We start from the raw sequence: 25,632 nt of genomic DNA, 5'->3' as shown, positions 1-25,632 counted from the left end.
CTCTGTGCTTTTCAAAACCCTAACCCCAGGCAGTAAAAGCAGCCTAAGGCTATGGCTGATTCCAAGGAAGAAGCTGTGCAGAAAGCCACGTTGTGGCACTTTTGTGCTCCCCTTGGGAGACCTTCTGCAGCTGCAGTGTGCCTGGGGCTCTGGGCAAACGTCCAGAGGAACAAAAGGATTGTCCACTAAAAGGAACAAAACCTGTATAAACGAGCAGATCAACAAATGCACAGCAGTGATACTGCTTTACACAAAGGACCACCAAATGGAGGACCTGGTAATGAGGTGGTCGATGTTATAACAAAGAGACAAGTCAAAGTTCCTTAAGCGTTGTCCCCTGCTCTTGTCCCCGATAATCCCAGGGTTAACTTGGAAGACTCTTCTGAGCAAAACTGGTGGTGCCCCCTCCATGTGTGACCCCTTCACCACTCGACACTGATCCTTCCTCAGTCCGAGCTTGTGTTTGAAAGCTTGGCCCTGGAACATCAGGGTGTGTTTTTTATTTAGCTGCTGCGGGAAAACCAATGCGTGCTCAACATCCAAGAGTTAAACTATAACAATTTTTTAGTGGATGAGACCGCTGAAACGACCTCAGCCGGCTTCTAGCACACACGATCGCGGCGATGGGACCGATCTGCCCGTAATAAAGATGGCGGCGCGCGGCCTGTCCGGCCGGCGGGCCCGCCCACACCCAAGGTTCCTGCCCAAACCCAAGATGGCCGCCGGGCCGTCACCGCCGGCTTAGCCCCTCCACAGCCCCGCTTTTCCCTACGGGCGGCGCGCAGCGCAGCCTCATCGGAATCGGCGGCGCTCCGGCCGGCGCGGCGCTACTCTGTGGCGGGCGGCGGAAGACCCGCCCCGCGCGGCACGCCGGCCAATGGGCGCGCGGGCCCGCCCCGGCCGCATCAGCTGATGGGGCAATGTCTGTTGACAGGAGCCGCCCGGGCCGCGGCGCTGGGGTGAGGGGCCCGGGACGGGCCGCGCTGCGGGGCCGCCGCACCCCCGGGCTTCGCCGGCCGCCCCCGCCCCGCTCCAGGGAAGGCAGTGGACGGACGGAGGCCGCCCCCGCTTGCTCCCCCGGCTCCGTCCCCGTCGGGCGGGGAGCGGCCCTGCGGGGTGGGGGCGCAGGGAAGGGGGTGGGCTGGCTGCGGGGGGCCGAGGGGGAGGGAGGGTTTTGCGGGCCGCACAAAAGGGAGCGGCGGGGCCGGGAGAGCCCCGGGGGGGCGAAGGGGCTGCGGGGCAGCGGCGCGCCGGGCCCGGCTCCGGGGGTGCCAGGGAGCGGTGTGCCGCCCCGGGCGCCGTGTGGTGATGGGTTTGGGTTCGCTTTGTTTGTTTTTGTCAGATGTGAATCCAAATGGAGCAGTCGGAAGGAGGCGAGCAGAGCCAGCAGCAGCCGCAGCCCTGGGGGAAGCTGATCCGGCTGGGTGCTGATGAGGCAGAGCCGCACGTCCTGCTGCTGAAAAGAGAATGGACCATTGGGCGGAAGAAAGGTGGGACCGGGACGCGCTGCGCTGGCCTGGGGCGGTGTTCGGGGACAGCAGCCATCCCCCCTCCTGGCCTTTACAGCGCTGGGAGCTGGACTGAAACTAGTTGGGTTTGGTGCTTACAGCTGTTGGAGGTGCTTGCTAGGCCCCCCGTATTCCCAGTTTACCTCTTAGCTGTGTGAATAAGTAGTTTTATGCTGACCTTCTCTTTATCAGTAACTCGTGACACGTTTTAAAGTCAGTGTGCCTTTTTAGGTAGTCTGTGGCAGTTTCTGTAAATAAGGAAACTCCATTGTTGATTCAGAAGTTTCTGTGCTTCAGTCTTGTTTACGTTCTAGTTTCGTTTCTGTGGTTAAAATAAGTTGGAACTGCAATGCAAAATGCTTTGGCTTCACAGAGAGGAAAACACCCACATAAAAGCCCTTAATTCTTCTGGCCTTATAAAGCCTGCCAACAAGTACTGAAAGTTTCTCTGAGATTCGATTTGAAAGCTTTATTCCCAGAGTCTAGGACTTGTACTACTTGCCTTTATTTTAAAGAATTTGATGCTCACTGTATTTGAAACAAGGACTGAAGTGTTTTAACTTTCTTTTACACTGCCTTGACAGTGCTAATTTTCTTTTTCCTGTTCATCAGTTCAAGCTGTTTGGCTGATCAGTCACTTCCTGTAAATAGTTGTGAACAAACACCAGATGCTATAGCTCTCTGAGAATGGCGGTGTCTTGTAGGAAAAATGTTTTACAAATTTACAGTTGGTGATATCTATTGAGATTGCTTATCATTAAGCTGTGGGTAAATTCTTCAAGCTGATGTCTGTTTGAGGGCTGTCTGGCAGAAAAAAAGGTGAAATCTTTCTTGTTCAGTTGCAAACAGCTTTCAATAGCTGTTTTCTAATGGATTAGTTAAATGGATGGTTACTAGAATACCAAATTGTGACTTTATAAGCAATATGAGGTAGTGCTTGCTGCTTTCCTGCTGGATCTGTTGTTGAGATCAGTTCATTCACAGTGTGAATAGGTGGAGGGGAGTCATGGTTGTTAATTATAACTTTGGTGTAAGCTAGTGCTTTGAGTCCTTTGTGAGAGATCAGTAGAGAACCTTGGGTGTTGCTTTGAATATTCAGTGTTAAAGTGAGGCAAAAAGACTAGATTTTCTCAAAGCCTTTGAATTAGAGGTAGGAATGTTTTTGTCACAGCGTCATGACACTTCTCCTGTGTATCCCTAAATCTTGGTCCTGGATTTATAATTCTCTTCAGCTTTGTTAACATAACAATGTCAACAGAGATGAGGAGAACTTTCCTGTTTGAAAACAAACAAAAACCTGTAAGAAAGAACAGTGATAATAATTTTTACCTACTTTTTTTATCAGTTAATGGCTCCTACTGCTTCCCCCCAATACACCAGAATAAAATCGAAGTTAAATCCAATTAAACAGCATTACAGTGATGTGGAAAAAGAACCTGTGACATGTGTGCCTTTAGGAGTTAAATTGAGCACCTCAGATATGTGTGGATATTTCTGTAGCACTCTACAACAGAGTAATTGTGATTTGATTTCCAGCTTTGAAGGCTGGGATTGGGGGAAAAAAGGAACTGAAACATTTTCACATGTTTGAAATGGTTATATCAGCACATGGGGCTATCTCACCACTTGTATTTATGTGTCTTACACTGGCTGTGTTGCTGTGTGACAGCAGAAGTTTTGAACTATTGCAGATGTACATGAGTCAGTTTATGTTGCATTTATAGCCATGTAGAATGCTGATCTGACTGTGTAATGTGTATTTTTAAGCTTGCTGGAAAATCTTTCTTTTTAAGGCTGCGACTTATCTTTCCCTGGCAACAAGTTGGTGTCTGGAGATCACTGTAAAATCATAGTGGATGAAGAGTCTGGTCAAGTGTCATTGGAAGATACAAGGTTGGTTTCTCAGAATGTTCTTGGAGGGACTTTTGTTAAAAGCTCAGCAGGTAACACTAACCCTGAGTTTCCATAATAACACATTTAATTGCCTTCAGGGTTGAAACAGGGATTGAACATAATATCCTTCACAACCTCGAATGTGAAACTTTCCTCTTTGTCTTTGTACATCATGGGCACGTTCTGCTGGCCTGCCAAAGTGCCCCTGATGGCAGCTCTGCCCCTGCTTTGTTGTCATCTGCAAACCTGATTAGGGTGTCTTCCCTCTCCTCCTCGAGGCTGTAATTAGAGGTAGATACAGGATATCCAGGATAGATTCCTGCAGGGTTTATACTCCCAGAAGCTGTGGGATAGAATGCTTAACTTTTGGGGAAAAAAAGATTCGTTGGGATGTCTGGGAAAGGTTTATAGTTGTCATTCTCCAGTATTTTCCTAAATTTCAGGATGTTCCAGACAACAAACCAAACCATGTTTGCCTGTCATGGCAGTCTCAGAGTGTAGCTATAAATCTCACTTGAGCAACTGTCCATGGCAGAATTGGTTTAGACCAATGTTGTGACAGAACAAGCTAAATAAATTGTGTGTGATGCAGAAACATTCCTGCCAATTTTTTTTTACCCTTACCCACCCCCCTCCCAAGGCAGAAGGTGCAGCCAGCTGAAAACTAGCAAAGCCAAATTAAAGTTAATTTTGTGTGTGGTATATTCATGAAAAGGTGAGGCTTGTTACAAGGTAGTGTAGCAGAAAGGCTGCACCGTGGAGCTTTGCCAGGGAGCTGCTTGTGCCTGTTACACTTCTGTGTATCTAACAAAGAGTAAATCACTGAAGTGCTCTCCCTCTTGTGAGTTGAAGTGTGGCTCCAATTGCTGAATCAAGAAACCAAACAGGTTTGATATAACTGCTTGCAGAAAACTCTTCTGGGTCTTCCAGTGTTTGTGCCAAATAGCAGATGAGTCCCTAAAAATCAGGCTGAAAGAAGATGGTTCTTGAATGTTTGAGTTGGCAGTACAGATGCTCAGAGTCACAGAAAAATACTGCAAAGTCAGCTTTTACTTCGCTGAAGTGGAAAATAATTTGGAAACATTGCTGTGGTCAAACTCAGATTTTTTTGGTGAATAGGAATGCATTGAAGGAGGGAGTGAGTGTGGGACAGTCAAACTGAGCGGACTTTGTTTCTCTGTTGTGTCTAATCCAAAGAATATAATCAAATATATGTAGACAGCCAACATTTTTGTCTTCTGATAACATAATGAGTTCTTGAATGTACTTCAAAAGAATTACCCAAAATTTGCAGGTGAAAGAAAATGTGTAGAGCATTCAAAATTATTGAGTAAATACAAGTTTGGAAGTTACAAAAGCTAAGAGTTAGCAAATAGTAAAATAAAATACTCAGACTCAAACTCTTTTGGGATATGTTTCTGCTTTATTTTCCAAACCATGCAGTAGTTGCTATATACTGCTTGAAAGAAAACAAATTGTACAAGCTGACCTAACACAGTGGAGGCAGCAGTTGGATTTCTCCCAGTAAAAGCAGTTGTAAGATTCTCCACTTTGATAAAGGAATTTTAAAGGCAACTAGTGTAATTTCTTGTTGTTTTAGGATTCTAAGTAGTAGGTGATGCTTCTGATCAGGAAACTATTTAGACAAGGCTGATACTCATGGCAGGAGGCAGATACTCCCTTTCTGTGGGTAAATCAGAGGTTGATCTGCAATTGGTGCTACTGTCCCTTCTGCTACTGAATTCTCCTCACCCTCCAGCCAAAACTATGAACATTAATAGAATGGAGAATTACAGTACAGAAGGGATTCTGTACCTTAATAGAATTCAAACTCATTTCAGTTTACAGTGTGTTCAGGATTATATGCACTCTAATATCAGATAACTGTTAACCCAGAAGCTTTAACATAAACTACATTCTTTTCCTGGATGGATGCAAATAAATATTAGAAATTATTAGACTGGCATTTTTCTTGGAAGGATATGAAAGTTTCTTACAAGACATAGATCATTCATCTACTTCAAAAGTAGCTCTGTTCTGAGTGAAGCTGTTCATATCAATTCTGCACAGCAGATGGGATTGGGAAGTAAACAGAATTTATGGTTCATTAATGAAACTGTAGAGTCATCAACCACATTGGAATTGAGTCAAGGCCTGACTTTTTTCGTTCACTGATTTAAAAAGTGACATTGGAACATTTTGTGACATAGTTTCACAAGACATTTTATATCTGATAGTACTGTTTTTCTTCTCCACTTGAAAAATAGTACAGCCAGTTGGCATCAATTCAATATCTAGTCCTAATGAATGGCCTTCATATTTTGGATTCTCATTGTACTTTCTGCTTATTTGATGGGGAGCTTAATTTGAAACATCAGAAGAATGTATAAATGTCATAATTTATCATGTGTGTCTACCCACAACATTAATCTAGAATGTCACCATATCTGTTAAAAGCCTCATGATAAAGCCTGGAATTGGAAGTGAAAGGCTGATACAATTATCTGGGATAGCTGAATAATTTTTCCCCTTTGGTTGTTGGCTGAGAGATAAATACAACTGCTTTCATTTACTAATGCATTGAAGAAAAGCTTATGACTTTCTGTGTTAAGTGATATCCATTTATTCCCATTTCATTTGGGTCCATGTGTGCCAAATAATTCATTAGTCAGCTCTCACTGAAGTCTGTGTAACTACAGAACTGAAAAGATTTGTCTGGCTGTGGTCAATTTGATGAATAGGATCTTGCATAGCTATTTCTGCATCTTGCTTTGTGAAACCAAACCTGAGTGGTTACTAGATGTGTGATGTTTTGGGCTTTTTCCTTTCCCCAGAAATACCTTATGTTATTGTCCTGCAGAATAATCTTGGAACTTGGCAGTCATGACAGAGTTACTTCATAAAACACATTATTTTGACATTTTTCGCCCCCTTTGTTTAGTGAAATGTTGGGGCTAGGAATTGCCTGTAGAAGTTAAAATTCAGTCAAAGACAAGTCTTGTTACTTGAATTTAGCTGATTTATTATAAAAGAAGGTCTAGAACACTTGGGGCAGATGGGAGATGCCTTCTGGAAAACTGAGGAGGTCAAATTTGATGTTTCGTAGTTTTGTTAAAGGACCTCTGACAGGTTTCAGAGGTTGGCTTAAACTTAACTATTTATTTGGCAATTGAAGAGATAAAATTTTTGCTTCAACATAATCTTTCTAAATGTTATCACTACCATCAGTATGAAGTAAAAAATCAGTGTTGCTTTTAACAGATGACTAAAATTCTGTTTTCCTCTTAATTGCTAACCTTTGGCTATCATTTAATGATTCTTCTGTTTTGCTGGCTCTTCAGTGCTTATGTCTTTCAGCCTAGTCAACATCTGTATGCCTAAGGGGGAAAGGATAAGCTCTGAGGAGTTTTCTTGCTTTTAGGAGAAGCTTGACGTTTCATCAATGTGGCCCAACTTTTTTTTTTTCATTTCTTAAAAGTTTAAAGTAGCACCTCATTAATGTTGGATTAGTAGATTCAACCACATAGACTGTGGAAGCAGCTGCAGCAGCAAGACCAAGAACTAATACCTTGATCACGACTTGCTGTAGTGCTTCCAAAGGGCTTGGTTTTCCTTTTGGACTTCTAATTCATACTTTTCTGTTAGAAAAGAGAAGGGGGGAAGGTGCTTATTTCCAAATAACTCCCCTGCAGTGAGGCACAGTCCTCGGTGCCCTGGGCATGGGCCGTGCCTCCAGGAGGTGGCAGCACCGCTTTGCTGTTATTTCTTGCAGCTGCTCTGCGGAGGATGAAAAGCAGATATTTTCTGTTCATTCATATTTGGTACCAGTTGCTGAGATTTTGAGTGGCAGAAGTCTGAAACTCGAGAGGGCTGCAGCCCTGAAGGATGCTTACTGCAAGTGAGCTGGAATTATTCAGTACTTAAATAACTTGACTTGATTATAAAACATTAATGGCTTGTGTATACATCACCCATAGTTAAGGGGATATTAATAGCAATGCTCTGCATTTTCATTTTCCCTAGTTTAATTTCTTCTACAAGTATTGAAATTTTTATCAATATCAAAATAATTCATTCCAATTCATCTTTCATTACATACCACTTTTCTCACCTTGTTAACTTCTCACTTTCAAATTGCTAACAGTCCAAGTAACCTCATAATTTTTGGTTTTTTTCCTTTTTGAAGGAGGAGGGGGCAAAAAAATTAACACTGCATGACATCCCTGACTGTACAGGAGAAGTTCCTTTGTCACAGAACATCTCAGGGGGTTTCCAGCAGTATTAAATGGAAAACACAGCCTGGAACTTTTTGAATAGAACTCGTATTGTCCTTTTGGTTTTATACTTAAAGGGTAGAGACTATTGTACACAAACAATCATCTAATCATTTGGAGGCATTAACCAAATATCAGGGGTCTTTTGTCTGTCAGCTGCCATCTCTGTACCAGCAGTGCAAATGAGCTTTGAAGTTCCAGTAGCTCTGCATTTCTGTCTTTGGGAGAAATTTTTTGTTTCTAGACTTCCTTTTTTTCGAAATATTTTTTAGTCCATTTACATTTTTAGGGGGCAGCCAATAGCTTTTCTTCTTTAAATGTATCTTATGTTTTCCCTTCCTTCTCCCATGTAATTATGAAAACATTTATGCTAAGTTATCTTTTCTTTCTCTTTACAGTACTAATGGAACAGTAATTAATAAACTGAAAGTGGTTAAGAAGCAGACATACCCATTACAGACTGGGGATGTGATCTATGTTGTTTACAGAAAAAATGAGCCAGAGAACAGTAAGTGAATAATACTTTTTAAATGGTGTGCTTAGTCATTTTCTTTTGAGTCATGAGGGAAAAGAAATATCAGTATAATAAAATTGAGTAGTTCTGCTTTAAAGAGAAATGTGTTTAAAAACAAGTCTCTAGAGAAGAGGTCATGGGTGTGCCAGTTTTTACAGAGACAAATCTGAGCAACTGTCTGAAATTAAAATGTGCCTAGAAGTAATTTTGGTAGAACTAATGCTCGGAATGGGAAGTAATGAGGTTCTAATCACATGTCCAGTGCTTCTTTTAGAAGTCAAATTGCTGGGGTAGTTAGTGATACTTTATATATCCCAGTCAAGCAGTTTTTAGCACCAGCAGGAAAGGCTGCAGAAGCTTTTTGTTTTGTGTGTGTAGGTTTTTTGTGTGTGTAGGTTGGCTTTTTTTGTTTTAAAGAGGGAAGATACAAAATGGGGGGGAGATGGGGAAAGCCCTACAGTGCAAGTAGAATTGGTAAACCTGGAATAATGCTGTATTTACAGTTTTCATACAGTAATGAACATATAAACTGTTAAATTAAAAAATGTAGATACATACTCATTCTTTAAATCCTTCCTTTATGAAATTGCTGTTAATTTATATACAGACAGACAGATTTATGCTGTCTGGTGTAAATGCTACATGAAGCAGTGATAAGCTGTATTTTTCTGTCTGTGGAGTTTATCTCACAAATCCTTTCTGAGTTGGCACGATTGCACTTGATGCTACTTAGATGAATCACTTGGGTGAATTTTCCAGGCAATGAACTGAATCACTGATTTTCATTTGGGTTAATAAGTAGTTAAATTCCCAAGCCTCCAGATTTGCTTTTTCAGCTTTTCCATCTTTAAACACAGAGAAAAATTTAGATAGGGCATGCCTGTTTGGCCATTCTAAGTCCTACTGAAGGGGACAATATTTTAACTTCTGATCAGAAAAAGGATTGCTGCAAACTAAGACAGTCTTATTTGCTTGTAGGTGGCTGGAGATGACAAAAAGGTAGCAAGGTAGAGGAATTTTTGGAACAATATTAAATTCAAGTAAGGTTGAAAAGAAAAGGATATTATCCAGTTGGTTTTATTAATAGATTCTAAATTGGTTTCTGGCTGAAACTTATGGCATGTCCCAGTGTGTATTTTTGAGAGTTCATGTATCTCACAAATAAATGAAATAATATTGATTGAAGAGGTTGAGAAGTGAGCTCAGAAATAATAAGCTTCTTCGAAGAACTTTGATTCAAGCATCAGTAAAAATACAGTCTGTTCTGACAGAGCAGATTTTAGGTTTAAGAAATGATTAAGCGTCTGGTTCCATGGCTGGCACAAGTTAAACGTCACACAAAAGCTGCTCTGCCTGGTTTCCTGGGAAGAAAAGATCTTGCTGTGCTGCTCCTAATTGCCTTCTAAGTAGGAGTATTAACATGGTACTATTGAGGTGACCCCTCATTTGCCTCTTCCATTGTCAAACACTTTAGGGATGCAGCCACTTGTGAATAGAAGTTGTTTATGTGGGATTAAGTGAATTTTTGGTTAAACACCATGATTAATATTTTAAAATCTCTTTCAGATGTTGCTTATCTTTATGAATCCTTAAACACAAAACATGATGCAGCTCAAGAACCAGTAGGTAAGGAAGTAATTCAAGATCCATGGAAAGGAGCTAAGCTCCCATGACTAATGTAACCCCCTTGAGAGAGTTTGATTCCTTGGAATTTTGAAGCCATGATGTGGTGACTGTCACAAAGATATTTTTCTTTCCTTTCCCCCCTTCCAACTGTAGAAGTTAATGTAGAAAACCAATGCCATGTGACCAAAGATACCTCAAGTACAGGAAGAAGTAATGATGAGACCCAAATTACCTCATCACTGTCAGCTACTCAGTCTTGCTATGAGGAACCACAGCCATCTACTTCTACATCAAACCTCTTTAATGCTTCTCCTACCTCTCCGGTTGAGTCTGCATCTGTTCAGCAGGATAATCCATCTACATCTGGTGAGGCTTGGGTCAAGTAGTTAAAGTTTGATCATACAGTCATAGAATATGCTCAGTTTGGAGGGGACCCATCAGGATCACTGAGTCCAACTCATCAACTGTTGCTCCAGTTTTTAATTTAAACAGATTGATCTCTTACCCCTATCTCTAGAATTTGCTTTGTAAAGTTCTAGTAAAAATATCAGGTAGATATATGCAGTTTAACTTTATGGGTAGGCAGGGTAAATCCTGATGGATGAGTGAAGGAATTGTGAGAATTCCTGTATGCATTTGTCAGCAGTTCATTGGGACCTCATTGGCTCCTGGAAACAAAGCTGTCCCGTTGCTGTGATCCCAACCTGTTACGTATGATCAGTATTGCATAACCCCGGCCTGGCATCTTTGTCAGGAAGACCTGGTGTGGATAATACTCTTAAGAATAAATACTCCCCAATTCAAATAGGAATGGGGATTTTAAGTAAGGTTACACAACTAATGGGTTGTTTTTCCCACAGGTTTTCCAATTAGCAGATTGGTTCAGAGTGTGTTTAGTAAGTTATGCAGGCTTTGCTTTTCTGCTCCACTTTTTCCTATTCAGATGTTTGGATTGATGTGTGTGCCACATCATTTTGAGTACCTTTTGTTTTTACACATCCTATAGCTGTGTGCAGCCATGTTCATATTTCTGTTTTTGTTTTATAGGATCCCAGTCCTCCGTTGTCACTCCTGTGCCTGCTTTCCCCATCTTGGAATCCATGTGTGTAAGAGCACTGCACGACAAGCACGAAAAGGTGGATGTGAATGCTGAAACTTCTGCAGTTGCTCCAGAAATCACTGACAAAGAAAATGCAGAATCAGATTCTCAAAGAACAGGGGAGGAGGAAGGTTTGGAACCTGCTAAGAAGAAACTAAAAGGAGGCTAGTATACTATAGTATTCTGCAACTTAACCCTCAGCCCCACCCCTCCAAACTGAATTACAACAGCTGTCATCAGTCCTTCAGCTTGTTTCTTGTGTCTCACTTACTTGATTTCTGGTCCCATGAAAATAATATCTTCAGTAGCAGAAGCTGTAGTGTGTAAAGCAAGAACCTCTTTTGGGACTGTTGCCAGTGAACAGCGAATCAGTGCAGATCTTTCAGGGATTTTTTTAATACTTGAATAAAAATAAGTTAAAAAATGCTTTAAAAACTATCTCCTTCTGTCTTTGTAGATGAAGATACTTGTCCAAATCTTTCACCAGCAGCTCCAAGTGAATGTATAATTAAAATTGGCTCTGAAGATGCAAAAACATCAAATGTGAAACCAGATAAGATGGAAGAGACGTTAACTTGCATTATCTGCCAAGAACTGCTGCATGACTGTGTAAGGTATGTAAGAGTGACAAAAGCTTTAATCATGTGGTAATAATGCAAGACATTCAGTGACAGCTGTTTGAGGAGGTCAGGATAATCAGCATTTTCACAAGCCCTCTTGATTTTCCTTTGCCTACCCTATGCAGGTAGTCAAATCAATGCTAAATAGTTTTTTCAGGGTTATGGATGTATTTGAAAAAAACCAAAGATTTGTATTTTGACTCCATTTCTTTGTTTTCCAGCTTGCAGCCTTGTATGCATACTTTTTGTGCTGCCTGCTACTCAGGATGGATGGAAAGATCTTCTTTGTGTCCAACTTGTCGTTGTCCAGTAGAACGTATTTGTAAAAATCACATATTGAACAACTTGGTTGAAGCTTATCTGATTCAGCATCCAGGCAAGTTGAACAGTGTCTGTGGCAGAATCCAATGGATTTCTCACATGGGCTGCATAACTGATGTCAGGACATGCTGTTGTCTATAAAATACCTGTGTGGTTTTTTACCCTGATGTTTTCTGTGACATGGCTTGTCAGAAAACAAGTGCATTTAAGATGACATCATAACCTGTGGAAGGTGATTTAATAATGTAAGTGTGCTAAGAATGGTTCATTTTAATTTGTTACTTAGTCATGAGAAGGATACTTTTGAAAAACATACTTGAATGTGGATTTCATTAACTTTGATCATGGCCTCTTGAAAACAAAACTCAAGATGCCCGATACTGGACCTCCTTAACAGAGAGGGGAATTTCACTCAGATGATCTAGAACTCTCTCATCCAAAAACAAGTCTTACGGAAATGAAAACACAATAGTGGTAACTGCATTAAGAAAGCAGAGTGCAGATAAGTGATGTGGGGTGTCATTTTCTCTTGAAATTGGAATTTGGTTCCCCTGCCAGATAAATGCCGCAATGAAGAGGATGTTCGGAGCATGGATGCCAGAAACAAAATTACCCAAGACATGTTGCAGCCTAAGGTGCGGAGATCCTTTTCAGATGAGGAGGGGAGTTCTGAAGATTTACTGGAATTGTCTGATGTAGATAGTGAATCCTCAGATATCAGGTATGTCTGTTTTTAAGTTGTATGCTGAATTAGATATGCCTGTGTTTGAATGCGCAGACCCACAAACTGAGCTAGTTTCACAAACGCTCTTATTCCTGATAGTGTTTCCATGGTCATTGCCAGAATCTATTTGCAGATTAAGTTGACTCTTGACAGTAATTAACTTGCTAGTTTTGCTGGCCATCCTTTTGAACCTTGAGCAATCAGCAGAAATTGGAACTTCCTAGAAATCCAGAAAGATTCAGTTTGTGACCAAGAGTTCTATGTTGAATTGTGCAATAAAAAAAGACAAGTTTCTGGCTAAGATCTTATTGGGAGATAAAGCAGTCCATGATCCTGTGAATGTGTTTGCAATTATTGTGCTTTCTTATGTGGCTGCTTTCACTTGGTGTATGGTACCAGAGCAGCTGATGCTCTAGGAATTTCCAAGTACCAAAATACCTCCTCTTTATTTTCAACAGCAAACATTTTTTTGCTGAATATCTACAGAAGAATTCTTGGTAGATAACTATTCCAGCTTTGTTCCTCTCTCTTTCAGTCACATTGCTCGTTTTTTACTTTACCTTTTCTTTAAAACTTCTTGAGGAATACTACAAATTCAAAGTTTTTATCTGTCACAGCTACAGCAGAGCTAGGTGCTGAGTTACATAAGCTTTCATCTGTTACTGAATGAGGAAATCCTAAATTTAAACTTTGAGAGTCTGACCAACCTTGTCTAGCATAGTGACCTAAGTTGTATTTGCATTTGTTTGGTGTAATTTCATTTTGTTCTTTCAGTCAACCATATATAGTATGCAGACAGTGCCCAGGGTACCGAAGACACTCTGTTCCAACTGTGCCTGGCACAGGCCAGGAGACAGAGGCAGGAGGAATGCAGGCTCTGGGAGATGCTCCATCAACCTCTGCCAACTTCCCTGCAGGTCAGTGTCACGTTGCCCCAGCAGTGCAGCACTAAAATACTGCAACTCAGACACTCAGGGCAGAATCACAGAATGATTGGGGTTGGAAGGGACCCTTGAGTATCATCTCCATCTCCCCTGAGCTAAGCAATGAGCTGTGCTACAACAATGAACTAAGTTAGACCTGAGCAAGTTCCCTCTCACAGGACTGTGAGAGCAAGTCCACACCAATGTCTTTGCAAATACCACATTTGACTGTGATTGTCCAAAATGGGTTGCTGATGGTTGAAAAGTTCTTAACCTTTTCTACATATGGAAATATTTTACACACCTGTGCAGTTCAGAAGTCTGAATGCTGTTTTTCTTTCTGAATGCTGCTTCATAGAGTCTTTGTAAAAAGGTTCCTTGTTACTTCAAGATTTTTATGTTGTTAATATTCACTAAGATTCCTCATCCAAATTGCGCTTGTGTAAATTGTTCAACCTTTTTTTTTTTTTTTTTCCTTTTTAACTCCTGCAGCTGTTCAGGAATATGTGTGTCCTGCTCAAGGAAGTCATGTAATATGCACTTGCTGCTTTCAGCCAATGCCTGACCGTAGAGCAGAGCGTGAACAGAATCCTCATGTTGCTCCTCAGCAATGTGTGTACACTTTTTATTTTCTACAGAACTCTCTCCTTATTTATTATTAAACTTAAATTTACTTAGAAGACTGGTTTTTGTATGAATCCTCTTTATATGGATGCTTGTAGTGACAGAATCCAAGAATCTTCCTTTAAAGAATTTATTAGTCCTTTAAAGAATGTATTTTAAATGAGAAAGTTGTACCTTTTTTAAAACAAGTTTATTAGGGCTCTGTTGTTGCTGATTTATGAGAATGGTAACTGTTGAGTTTTGTCCTTACAAGGGTTTTCTTTGTTATTTAACAGGCACAGTTTGTCTGCAGCCCTTCTGTCACTTGTACTGGGGCTGCACTCGCATGGCGTGTTTTGGCTGCTTGGCACCATTCTGTGGTACTGTGGAGTAATTTTTTGCTTATCAGCCTGTTCACTTTGCAATAATGTCTGCCTGTCTTGAACTTTGTTACTTAAAGAGACAGATTAGTTTGTAGCACAGTCATGCAAAAAGAAGCAAGGCCTGTGTCCTCACATCACAAACACAAAAAATTGAAGTGGCACATGTCTTAATTTTGAGAGGATTTAACTTTGTGTCTTCATACAACATGGGGGTTAGAAACTACACTTGCTGAGCACAATTTTTTCCAATATAAAAAACCGTGGTGTATTTCAGTCTAGTAAGAGAATCATAGAAACCAGTGCAAAAGCACTGAACATCTGATGGTATTGGTTAAGAAAAGAATCTTGCCCTCTTAAACATGCAGACTTCTGAAACTCAAAGTTTTTTGACATTTAAAAAAGTAAATTAGAACAGTTGGAATGGCTTGGCTGCAGTTTGGAGCTAATAAAATATGCTTTATTAGCACTGGTGGTTTGTGCAGCTTGGTAGTGTTTGTGGACTGAAGCTGAAATTTTAAAATCTCAGTATCTTGTCTGTGCCACTAGAAGTTACAAATCACATGCATTAGCACATGTTGAATGCAGACAGGTACTTGGTGCTCACATGAGCCTGTGCATGTTATTTCAGGAAACAGAAGAACCTTCAGAAAGTGTGTGAGGGCCGCAGGGTTTGGGCAAGAAACAGTAACTTTTCTTCTTATTGTTCTGTTTAGAAATAAATCTTGGTGATAAGTGTTTAGATGGCGTCCTGAATAACAACCACTATGAATCAGATATCCTGAAGGTATGTTTAAAAATCACTGTGTGTGATAATAACAAATGTACAAAGTTTAAGATGTACTCACTGATTTAATGGAAGTGATGTGCTGCCTAATAGTTACAGTGGCAGCACTGTGTCACTTGCAGAACCTGATTCTAAAAGGCTGATTAACTGAGCTCCAAATGATCATCCAAAATACTATTTATGAGAAAAATAATTCAATAAAAACATGCCAGGACAGCAAAGCTTGTTAAATATTTTGTCCCAGACAAGTTAAATTTCACACTAACTTGTATGGAAAATATTTTGCCCATACTATAATAGGGTTGCCTAAATTAGGTTATCTAGCTGAAATCTGGATTTGAGGTGAATAAGAATGTGACTGGGATGAATCTATTTGTAAACTTTTGGCAAAAGTGGAGATCTGAATTAAAGATACTTAGTGGAAGGTTTTATTGGTGGTCTAAATGTATCATGCTAATTCAGTTACAGGTATTTAATTTTTACTTGTCATCAGCATAAACCCATTCTGAAAACATAGTTACTGATAGATTTGGAAATATTTGAGAATGAATGGCTTGCTTACTCTTTAAGATTGGAGATTTTTCTAGATTAAACACTTAAATTGCTCTTTTCAGGATTACCTGGCATCCAGGGGTCTGACATGGAAAAATATGTTAAATGAAAGTCTCTTAGCTCTTCAAAGAGGAGTTTTTATGTTGTCAGGTATGTGTTGTGTTCAGTTTGCACGTGCATGACTCCTTGTCTGGATATAACTCAGCAATGTTACCAAGAAGTTGGGAGTTCTGTGTACAGAACCAGTGCAGTCCTGGCTCTTTAGTTAAACCTGATTTATTAAGCCTTACATTTTTACAAACTGGTTTTCTCCCCAGATTACAGAATTACTGGGAACACGGTGCTTTGCTACTGTTGTGGCCTTCGCAGCTTTCGAGAACTTGCCTACCAGTACAGGCAGAATATTCCTGTTGCTGAATTGCCAGGTGGGGAGTGGTTTAAATTCCTTTTCCCCTCAGTAAGGAAGGGAAAAGTAATTTAAAGAGTTAACATGAGTTTTATCTTTGTATTGGTGTTCTTTCATGTAGCCCATTGCAAATCTTGTTGCAGGGCTAATGTCTTAGTTCCTTGCTTTACTTGTCAGCTGCTAAGCTTTTGTATAGTTATTTTCAGGCTCCCTAATGGAACCTTTTCTTTCAGTATCATTTCTCATCTGTAGATTAAGTATATCTGCAGAGTGAAAAGAGGAACTCAGTAAAATCAGAATATAGTAAACCAATTAGCAATATAGGACCAATTGCTGTAATTAATTATTTTCCCTTTTAAATACATAAAATGATGCATCTTCTGAACAATTTAACATTTTACCAGCTCTCAACTGGGAACAAGAATGCTTTCATAAACTGATTCTAAATCTTTGCATTTACAATTTTAGTATAAAATGGCATGCAAGTGACTGTCCCTCATTCAGACCTAAATTTGTTTGGGACAGAAGCTGTTCCAACAGTTTGCTTTGAAATATTACTTAGTTCTCGCTGTTAGCAACAGCTTCCCAGTCTTAAGTTGTTGAGAAACCTGCTTGTGCTCCTGTGCATAATGAGCAAAAATTGGGTACCTGGTTTGCCCTTAGCATTGGTTTTCAGTTCAGCTGAGTTGTAATATATGTGAAGGTGGGGGAAAGCAGCAAACTCTACCCAAATTAATAATTTTTCTTTGGTATGCAAATACATCTAGGCAAATGCTGAGTGTCTAATCACATCTATCTCTATTAAAATAAATGGTAAAACATCAGTTGACAGCACTGAGAACCAAATACTTTCAGCATAAGTCTACATTAACATTAAAATAATTTTTTGTCCTTCATGGAGTGTTTGTTTTGTTTCCAGGAAGGTGAAACAATATAGTTCTACAGTCATTTCTTGCCAATCATGTGTTGTTTCTGTTGAGTAACCACCATTAGCAGTGGCTTAATAATCTGGGTCACTTTAATGACTTTTGTGATAAATGCAACATTTCATTTGCTCTTCTTGTAGTGACTGTCACGTCACGTCCTGATTGCTACTGGGGACGCAACTGTCGAACTCAGGTCAAAGCACATCACGCCATGTGAGTTGTACACTTCAGAAGGTGGTTTTGCTTTGTGTTCCCTAAAAAAAACAAGCCAACAACCATCTAAATGCAGCCTTTCAAGTGTCAGAACTTGCAGCATAAAGCAGGATTGGGTGAACATTGGGGAATTTTTTGTTATTTTTGTTCCTAACACAACTTTGAAATGAGCCCTCCGTGCATCTCAGGGGCACTGCCAGCACTTGTAAGTTCATGTAACCCATGGCTGACACTTGTGGAGTCTGGTTTTCCACCCACTGGGGTGGAAGGATTCTTTTAGTGAAGTGCAGCTTCCATTGAAAGGATCAATTGGTGGGAATAATTAGCAACAGGAGCAGCTTGAAGTATGTAACATAAGCCACAGCAGGTTCCTGAGGAGTTCCTAGATCTTACATCTCTGACCCAAGGAATCTGGCATGCCTCAAAAATTAAATACTGAGCCTGAAAAGAGATTAACCCTCTACTTGTCAGGAGTTTTAATACCAGCCTTGGACTCCTGGTGTCTGGTAAGAAATGTCCTTCCAAAGTAAATCAAGCTTCTTGAGTAAAAATATCAAGGCCTCTGATGACCAATGCAGTTTTATTCTTATAAAAAGATGCATATGTAGTAAGACAAACATTAAAGACTCATAAAACAAAACAAAAATTTTCTCCCTAAGAACTAACTGGTTTCAGGGAGGGTTGAAAAATCCTTCTTGCCTTATGAATAATTCTCCAAATTTTCAGTGTAATTTAAGATAGAGGAGCTGTTACCCCTTTTTGAGAAATTGCCTTGATGAATAGAAGATTCTGCAGTATCTTTCTAATGTTGCAATGTACATACCCGCTTAGCATAATTCCTTTAATATTTCAGGTACTGTGGGTTGAAAATAACCAGTCTGTGCAGCTCAGGCAAGCAGATCATAAGACAGACTTGTAAAATATTCATCTGCAGTCTCTTACAAATTCAAGGGTTTTACCAAATAGCTTTCAAAAATAATTTTGGATTTAAGTTGCAGATGTAATTTGAAGTACCACTGCTATCTGTAACTTCACATTATAGGACAGTCTGTGTTCCCAGAGGAGATTTTGTTTTGAAATGTTAGCATTAATTCAATATCAAAGTACTCTCCAGTCATCTTTGTTCATGATGTGGGTAATTCCATCTAGAATAAAAATGACTCAGGGGTTTTTTTTCTCCTATTTTTTTTTTCCTTCTTTCTTTTTTTTCCCAAGCATTAGTCCTTCCTAGAACTTTACTGGCTGCTACTCTTAGTTCCTAAAATCCATAAAAGCAAACAGTCCTGTCATACCACTCCTTTATATCCAGATAATATTTTAATTTTTTTAATTGAGCTAAATTGTTCTACTAAGTAGGAAGATTATGTGAGCAAGGTTATTCTGATCTTTGATCTCATACAGCTGAGGGGGAAATTCAGGGTCTCCTTTGCACCATTTCCTCCACAGGTAGTGACACACTCAGCCCCCCAACTTCTGTTTCAGTTGTGTGTGAGGGGCCACATGGCCCAAGCAAGAGAAAAACAAGAAGTGAACAGTGAAGTGTTGTTGAGAAGTGGGAGGAAGTGCTTGGTACTAAATTATGTTATCTGTTTAATCCATGAAGACAGTAAAACTTACATAATACAGGCTGAGAAAAACTTTTTCTTTCCAGAAGATTCTAAGCCACTGAGAAAATGTGTTTATATTGAAATATAAAATTAGCCTAGTTAATTCTAGTTCTTAATGACTTGTGTAGTGCTGTCTACTAAAAGTTACTAATACCTTGCAGGGGAAAATTAAATCACTGATTCCTGTTTTAATTGCCTTCTGGGTTTGAAGTATGCAGGAGTATAGAGGAATGCTTTTTAATAACAGGTTTTCTGTGTGCATTATAAAACTAATGAGGCTTAGGCAGGAGAGATGTTGAAAATCCTGCTACGTGTAAAATGACAGTAAATATGATCTAAACAGGTTCTGAAAAAGAGATTTTAGTGTGTAAATGGTCTGCTTTAGACTGTTTAACATTTAAATACCCTGTGCAAAATGCTGACATGCTTTTGTTGCCTGACTTGTGAGAACTTTGTTACATTTTAATATTCTTGTGTTTTTCTTTATTTTAGGAAATTCAATCACATTTGTGAGCAAACAAGATTCAAGAACTGAAAATTTGTAGTCTGTAGAAAGGGGACAAAAGCCTGTTACACTGCTTGAACAGTTTAAGGTTTCTGGGGATCTGCTCAGTTTCCCCATAGCAGGGAATCATTAACTTTTCCATTAGGCAACCTGATGTGACATTTTTAATTTGTAGAATTTTACAGCTGTACATGAATAAGGTAGATTTTTTTTTTCCAAGGTAGTCCAGCAAGCATTGCATTCCATGCTCATGACTGCAGTGTCCCTGTGTCACTTCAGTGAAGAACACAAACAAATCACACTCACAAAAACCAGCCATATCTTGGGGTGACCTAAGAATAAGGAGTGTATTTGCACTACTTGTGAAGAAACTAAGAAAAATCGTTAGACTTAAAATAGAGAAGTTTTGTAAAAGTATCTGATGGGTATTTCAAGAGCCATTAATATTTAAGGAGGATATTGTCAGTGTATAATTGTAACTGCATTTTGCGGTAGTCCGATGTTTTGTTGCTACCCATTGCATTTGGGCTAGAAACCACATTAATATTCCTTTTTAAAAAATCCATCCAATAAACAGCTGTTTCACCTTAAAGCTTCTGCCATATGTGCAGTGTTACAGTGGAGGTAGTGCAGTTTCCTTTCTTAGTTTAGACATGTTGATGTTTTTATTCACGTGAAATTACAAAAAGAATTGCACAAAAATTTGAAGATCACATTTAAAGGTGGGGTAATACTTGAAGCAGAACAGACATCTGCTAATATTACTTCTGTAGTGTTTTCTATCAGAAGACCAAACAGTGCTTTTGACATAGAGCAGCCAGTAGGACACACTGGTTCATTTTTTAAATTTCTTTTTTGGTTTGATACCATGTGCTAAATATGTACCTCTCCAATGCAGCTGTTCTCTAGCATACATACACTGGTAAAAATGTAGAAAAAGCTATAATTTAAAACAGAATATAGCAGATTTACTGGAAGGAACAGTCTTGCAGAAAATGAGTGAATTTGGACAAATTGTAGCAATATGGAGGCATTTCTAGATAGGGATAGAGATGATAGGGCTCATGAAAGGGGCACACTGGTGTCACTGACATAGGAAATGTACATTTTATTTTCATGCCTTCTGCAGAGCTCATTCAGGAGATGTCCCAAGTGTCATTAAAAACAAAGAAATCCCAACTTTCCCCCTTCCCTACAAATTGATATCCTCATAGTCTGCTTGCTAATGTTGACAAACCTCGACTGGGACCAATTTTGTTCTCATCATACCTAGAAGAGTGAAGCAGAATGAGAAGAAAGCATACAAAGTTACCTCTGTAGAGACCATGTTGTTTTAAGTATGCCTTATTTTATGAGCAGGATTTATACTTGGATGTTAAAAAGTGTACACACAGTATCTTGTGACATAATGGAGCACAAATGATGCAGCACATCGTGTCTACTGGTTGCAGTGAATCAAGCAACTATTTCCAGTAATGCACATCTTAATAAGAATGCTAATTAGAATGATGTCTTTCTGTTTAGATTTTTTATTTTTGAAAATAGCTCTCGCAAGGATGGGTCTGCTGACCATGCCCTTATGCTTTTAAAAATACACTTTGGTGTGGACTTCTCTTCCTAATCTCTGGGCATTTTCTCCTGTGAGTAGGATTGAAATTGGATCTGGAATATTACTTGAAACTTCTTTTAACAACAACAGTGTGTTTCTGTCTTTTAGTATTAACAATGTTCTGTTGCTTCTGTATTTGTATTTTATGTTTAGATTTTTTAATGGTTATTGTATCTTCTCAGGACAACCATTCCCAGCTGGTTTTGATCTCATTTCATCTCTGGCTGTGCATGTAGCAAATTGAGTGCAGTTGTGGAGATCAAGCCTTTGCACATTATATGCAGAAATGTGCTTTACATTCTCATTCACCACTCCCACAGCCCAGATGGGCTTTCAGCACAGCCTTGTCACTGTGCTGGTGTTCAAGCCTCTTGTGCTGAAGTTGTTTTGCTGGTCAGGAGTAACTTGCACTTACTCAAGTTACGTTTGTGTTGGGGTGTATTGTGTGACCATAAGAAAAAAAAAAATGGGGGAAAAAGCCCCAACAGCAGAACTCATGTGCTTAACATCTAAAGTACCTGTGCAGTAGATGTTCTTCAACTTCTTTTTCTAAACCCCTCTTCCTTTTCCCTGTCACAGGTAATTAATCTGCCTTTCTATGCATATAGGGTTGCAGTAGTGCAATGGAATGAAGGGATTTTTTGGGTCATTTATATTGTACCAGGAAGAGATCAGAAATTGGCTTGCAGATGGAGAGGGTGAATAAATCCTGATCTTTATATGCTCTTAAGTAAGTAAGAGTATCTGTCATGGGTATTACATACTCTACATTAGACCTTTTTAAATGTATGGTAACCAGGTGATAGTTAATGTGATTAATGTATGAACTATGCTTGGTGTAATTGTTTAAATACTTTAAAGGTGCAGCATATTTTTAACCTGTCTAAAGCACATCCCCACCTCCTTTATAAGAGATGTTTGGAAGCTGAGCATGAAATGTGGTAGAATAGATGTGGAAACATAGTGGTGAACAAGGTATATAGTCTCTCTCTTTGAGAAAAATTCTTTTATAAAGAAGGTGGAGAGTAGTTCTTCCAGTTCTCTTTTGTGGTTTATTTTTTTTTTCCTGAACTAAGAAGTTATTAATTAAAAAAAGAAAAAAAAGCTACTGAAGTTGTCTGTTTGTGTTTCTTCTGTGGCATGTACTGTCACCACAGAAATGGATGTATGCAAAACTTTCTAATACTCAGTGAAGCTTTTAGTTATTTGAATCTTGGGATTTTACAAGCAAATACCATCCCTGAACTTGGAGTAACTGAAAATGACATGAGTTTTTGTGTCATTCTCAAGCTTCCTTAAAAGTGTCAGATGATACTGCAAAGGATCATCAGTATCCCTACAGGATGTATAATAAATTGTATGAGCAAGAGATTATTAAATAGAAGTAAGAGGGCTCCAAGATGCTTACAAATTCAAAAGTTTGCTACTTTTTAAAAAGCAGGTACTATTTCAGTTTCTTGCAACACCATAAACACTGAAGTGACAAGTATTTTACCACCTGATTTAACAGCAGCCTGGATGAAATGACTGTAATACTGTATTCATCTTTATTACAATTGTATAAATTACAAGGTTTCAAAGGACTGCTGTTAGTACAACTTTTTCTGCACAGGACTTGAGCCTTGCTGAGTCAATAGGAGGACTTGCCTGCACCCTGTTGTATCTGAGGTGGAAGACAGTGATGTCAGAGTTGTTAAGCTTCAAGTTGCAGTTTAGCATCCCAGGATTTTTGTGCTGCTGCCATTCCCATACTTGAAGCTGGATACCCTTTAATGTTGTAGCTAATCTATGTTGTGTTCTTCAACCAGCTGTCAGGCTAAATTTAAGTGAAACTCAAACTCAGGTTAAGTATTGTAAAAGTGAAAGCACAGTGTTGTTCTGTGCACCAGAAGGATGAGCTGATAGGCTTTAAAACTGGTAATTTGGCAGGCCTTGCACTTGCAGTGGTGGATTTAAATGTTTTATACTCCATTATGTCCACAAATGACTTGTAACTAATTTAGTTGGAGGAAGCTGCTGCTTTGGGATTTATGCAGTACTGAGAGATCAGGTCTGGCACAGCCAAAGCTCTTCCAAGCACTTTCTCCATAAAGAAAAAAGAAAAATGCTGGTGGTACTGAGGGGAACAAATGTATGGCCACTGGCAGCTCCTAGAGCCCTTGGAGTGGCTCAGGTACTCAAACTCTACAGGATAATTTCTGCTTAAACTCTGAAACTGCTTTCATTGTATTTAACAGGAAGAACTTGGTATTTGACAGTCTAAGGTTAATCATTAGCTCTCTCAGTCACCAAACAAAACACATGCATTTGGTACCAATTTCTAGTCTTCAGTAGAACTGTGTAGGGCAGATGGTTTAGCCTGCAGCAGGAGCTTAGGGAAATAAGTTGATTCAAGTAAAAGGAGTTAGGAATTTGGGAAGTGAATGCTTATTCCAAAATATGCTCTGATAATCTGGTTTCTTATGGCCCCTTAGAAGTCTGCTGGAAAGGAGCCTTATTTTTTATGGTCTGCCCTCTTAAAAATAAGTAAACAGTCACGGAAAGTTAGGAAAAACCATCTTGATTTGAAGAACATGTGAGGATTCTGCATTTTTTCCACCTATTTTATCTAACATTCCTTCTGCATGATGTTTGGGAGCTGAAATACCACTTATGCAATTCCAAGGAATAAGTTCTGAAGAAAACTAATTATACTATTTCCCACAGCAATGCTTAATATGCAAAGATTGCTTCTAAATCTGCTTTCCAGGTCATCCTTCTTTTCTTCACACTTCCATTTTGACTTTCAATGAGGTAATTTCACCCTTAAGCTCATTAGTTTCCATAGGAAATGAATTATAAAAAATGCTAAGTGTGCCATATGAGGTTTAACATCAAAGACATTTCTAGACAGACCATGAATATATGTTGAAGCTGTATTTAGTCTCTGTTGGGTATTCTCTTCAGTGCTGCTGAGTTTCACTTGCTTTCATTAGGTAAGTGTTGGCTTAGGACTTACCTTTTCTTTTGCCTTGCAATTCAAATTAATCTTTAATTGCTTAGAATAAAATCTCCTGACTGGACTGTTTGAGTCAAATGTGTTTTGTTAGGGCTCGTGTGCCGCCCTCCTGAGGGAAAAAACCCCAACAAAACAGTTCTGAGTAGAAAGAGTTGCAACCAACTGCTCTTAACAAAAAGTTAGAGTTCTGAAAGGAAACCTCAGTTCACGTTTTTCTACTAAATTATAAGTGGATTTTTCTTGCTAAATATTATTCTGAATCTTCCAAGTTAGGATGCTTTATCTGGATGTTAAATCTGTTGTTTTCCCTTTGAGCCTCCATTCCCAACCAGTTCAAGTACCTGACAGTAAGAACCTCAGCACACGAGATTCTTGTCAGCTTGTATAGCTTCAAGCTTTTATTTTGAAGCACTGTTTGAACAGTGAAAAAATAGGGAATGCCCACATATTTTTGTCCCATTTAGCCTACCTAACACATTGGCTAGAGGGTTTGACTAGTATATTCCAGAATAATTAATTTTAAAGAAAATAAAGGTGAATAGTACTCAGTTTTGTTGAAAAGAATACTTCTCTTTGCTAGCTCCTTATGGTTTTTTTTACATTTTTCTCCCATGCAATTGTGATTGGAATGATTTTTCCCCCCTCTTCAGTGAGTGTTTGGAGTGCTTATCCCATTTGCTGCTTGGTTACAGAGCACAGAATCACAGCAGCAAACCTGCACTGCACAAGGGTAAAACTGAATCCAAGCCCATGCATGAGGGATGAGGTTTTCTGTCCTTAAAAGTGGCAGCATAGCTCTCCAAAGTAATAAGAGCTGTTAGGAACAAAATAAATGCCATAAGTAATACTATTTAAAAACTAATCCTAGTCAATATTTGCAGCTGAGAGTATTAAAGTGCTTTATTCCACCCAGAGCTTTCAGAATTTCTTAACTCTGCACTGTGACTTTTTGGAAGAGTTTAGGTAGAAGCTGTTTGTGTTCCTGGGGGGGGGGGGGGGGGAAATATTAAAATATGAGAACTTCAAAACAGTTGCTTTAGCTGTAAGAGGAGGAAAAATTTATACATTCTTTGAAGATACAAAATATAACACAAATGCTTTTTTAGCAGTTAATTTTAGTGATCTGCCTAAAAAAAAAAAAATCCAAAAAACCCCTAATCAACCAAAAAAACTTCAAAAGGCAGGTCAGGGACTGAAGTCTCCTCTGGGGTACCTGCAGGACCCACCTGCAGCCACTGGGCTTCAGCATCTTCTATTGCCAGAAGGCATCACCTTTAAATAGCTGGTAAATCATTTCTGTTCAGAGAATAAGCAGCACTGTTCAGTAGTGCATGGTCATCAGGAGCAGGGCCTCTCTCATCACATATATGTGTGTGTGTATATATATATATAAAATTATAAAATGTGTGTGTGTGTGTACAGTCCATGCTGCAGCCAGGGTGTCTGCTGCAGTCCTGTGAATATGAATATTTGCCCATATGCTGCTGCAGCAGGCACTGATGGACCTGAAAGGAAACACAAACTCCCACAGAAACTTCCTCTGG

The 25,632-nt window shown here is 39.4% G+C and overlaps 1 protein-coding gene across 2 annotated transcripts; it reads left to right on the top strand.

Moving 5' to 3' along the window:
• Positions 1 to 863: 863 nt before the first annotated feature.
• On the top strand, positions 864 to 22,198 carry CHFR (checkpoint with forkhead and ring finger domains). 2 transcript variants are annotated; one of them, XM_059863876.1, is made up of 18 exons: positions 864 to 959; positions 1,343 to 1,490; positions 3,302 to 3,401; positions 8,074 to 8,183; positions 9,756 to 9,815; positions 9,969 to 10,181; positions 10,863 to 11,078; positions 11,372 to 11,528; positions 11,756 to 11,910; positions 12,414 to 12,576; positions 13,354 to 13,496; positions 13,995 to 14,114; positions 14,402 to 14,485; positions 15,202 to 15,272; positions 15,887 to 15,974; positions 16,142 to 16,249; positions 17,297 to 17,369; positions 19,469 to 22,198. In XM_059863876.1, exons 2-18 carry the CDS (start codon positions 1,355 to 1,357, stop codon positions 19,509 to 19,511), a joined length of 2,040 nt encoding a protein of 679 aa, XP_059719859.1. In that variant the 5' UTR covers positions 864 to 959; positions 1,343 to 1,354; the 3' UTR covers positions 19,512 to 22,198. The 2 variants fall into 2 exon arrangements, with proteins under 2 accessions (XP_059719859.1, XP_059719858.1); XM_059863875.1 differs by lacking the exon at positions 864 to 959 and adding an exon at positions 966 to 1,116.
• Positions 22,199 to 25,632: the final 3,434 nt, after the last annotated feature.

Source organism: Haemorhous mexicanus, chromosome 19 (genome assembly GCF_027477595.1).
Source record: "Haemorhous mexicanus isolate bHaeMex1 chromosome 19, bHaeMex1.pri, whole genome shotgun sequence".
Classification (NCBI taxonomy): Eukaryota; Metazoa; Chordata; class Aves; order Passeriformes; family Fringillidae; genus Haemorhous; species Haemorhous mexicanus.
The sequence above is the reverse complement of the archived record's forward strand: the minus strand, read 5'-3'. Positions and strand labels throughout refer to the sequence as shown.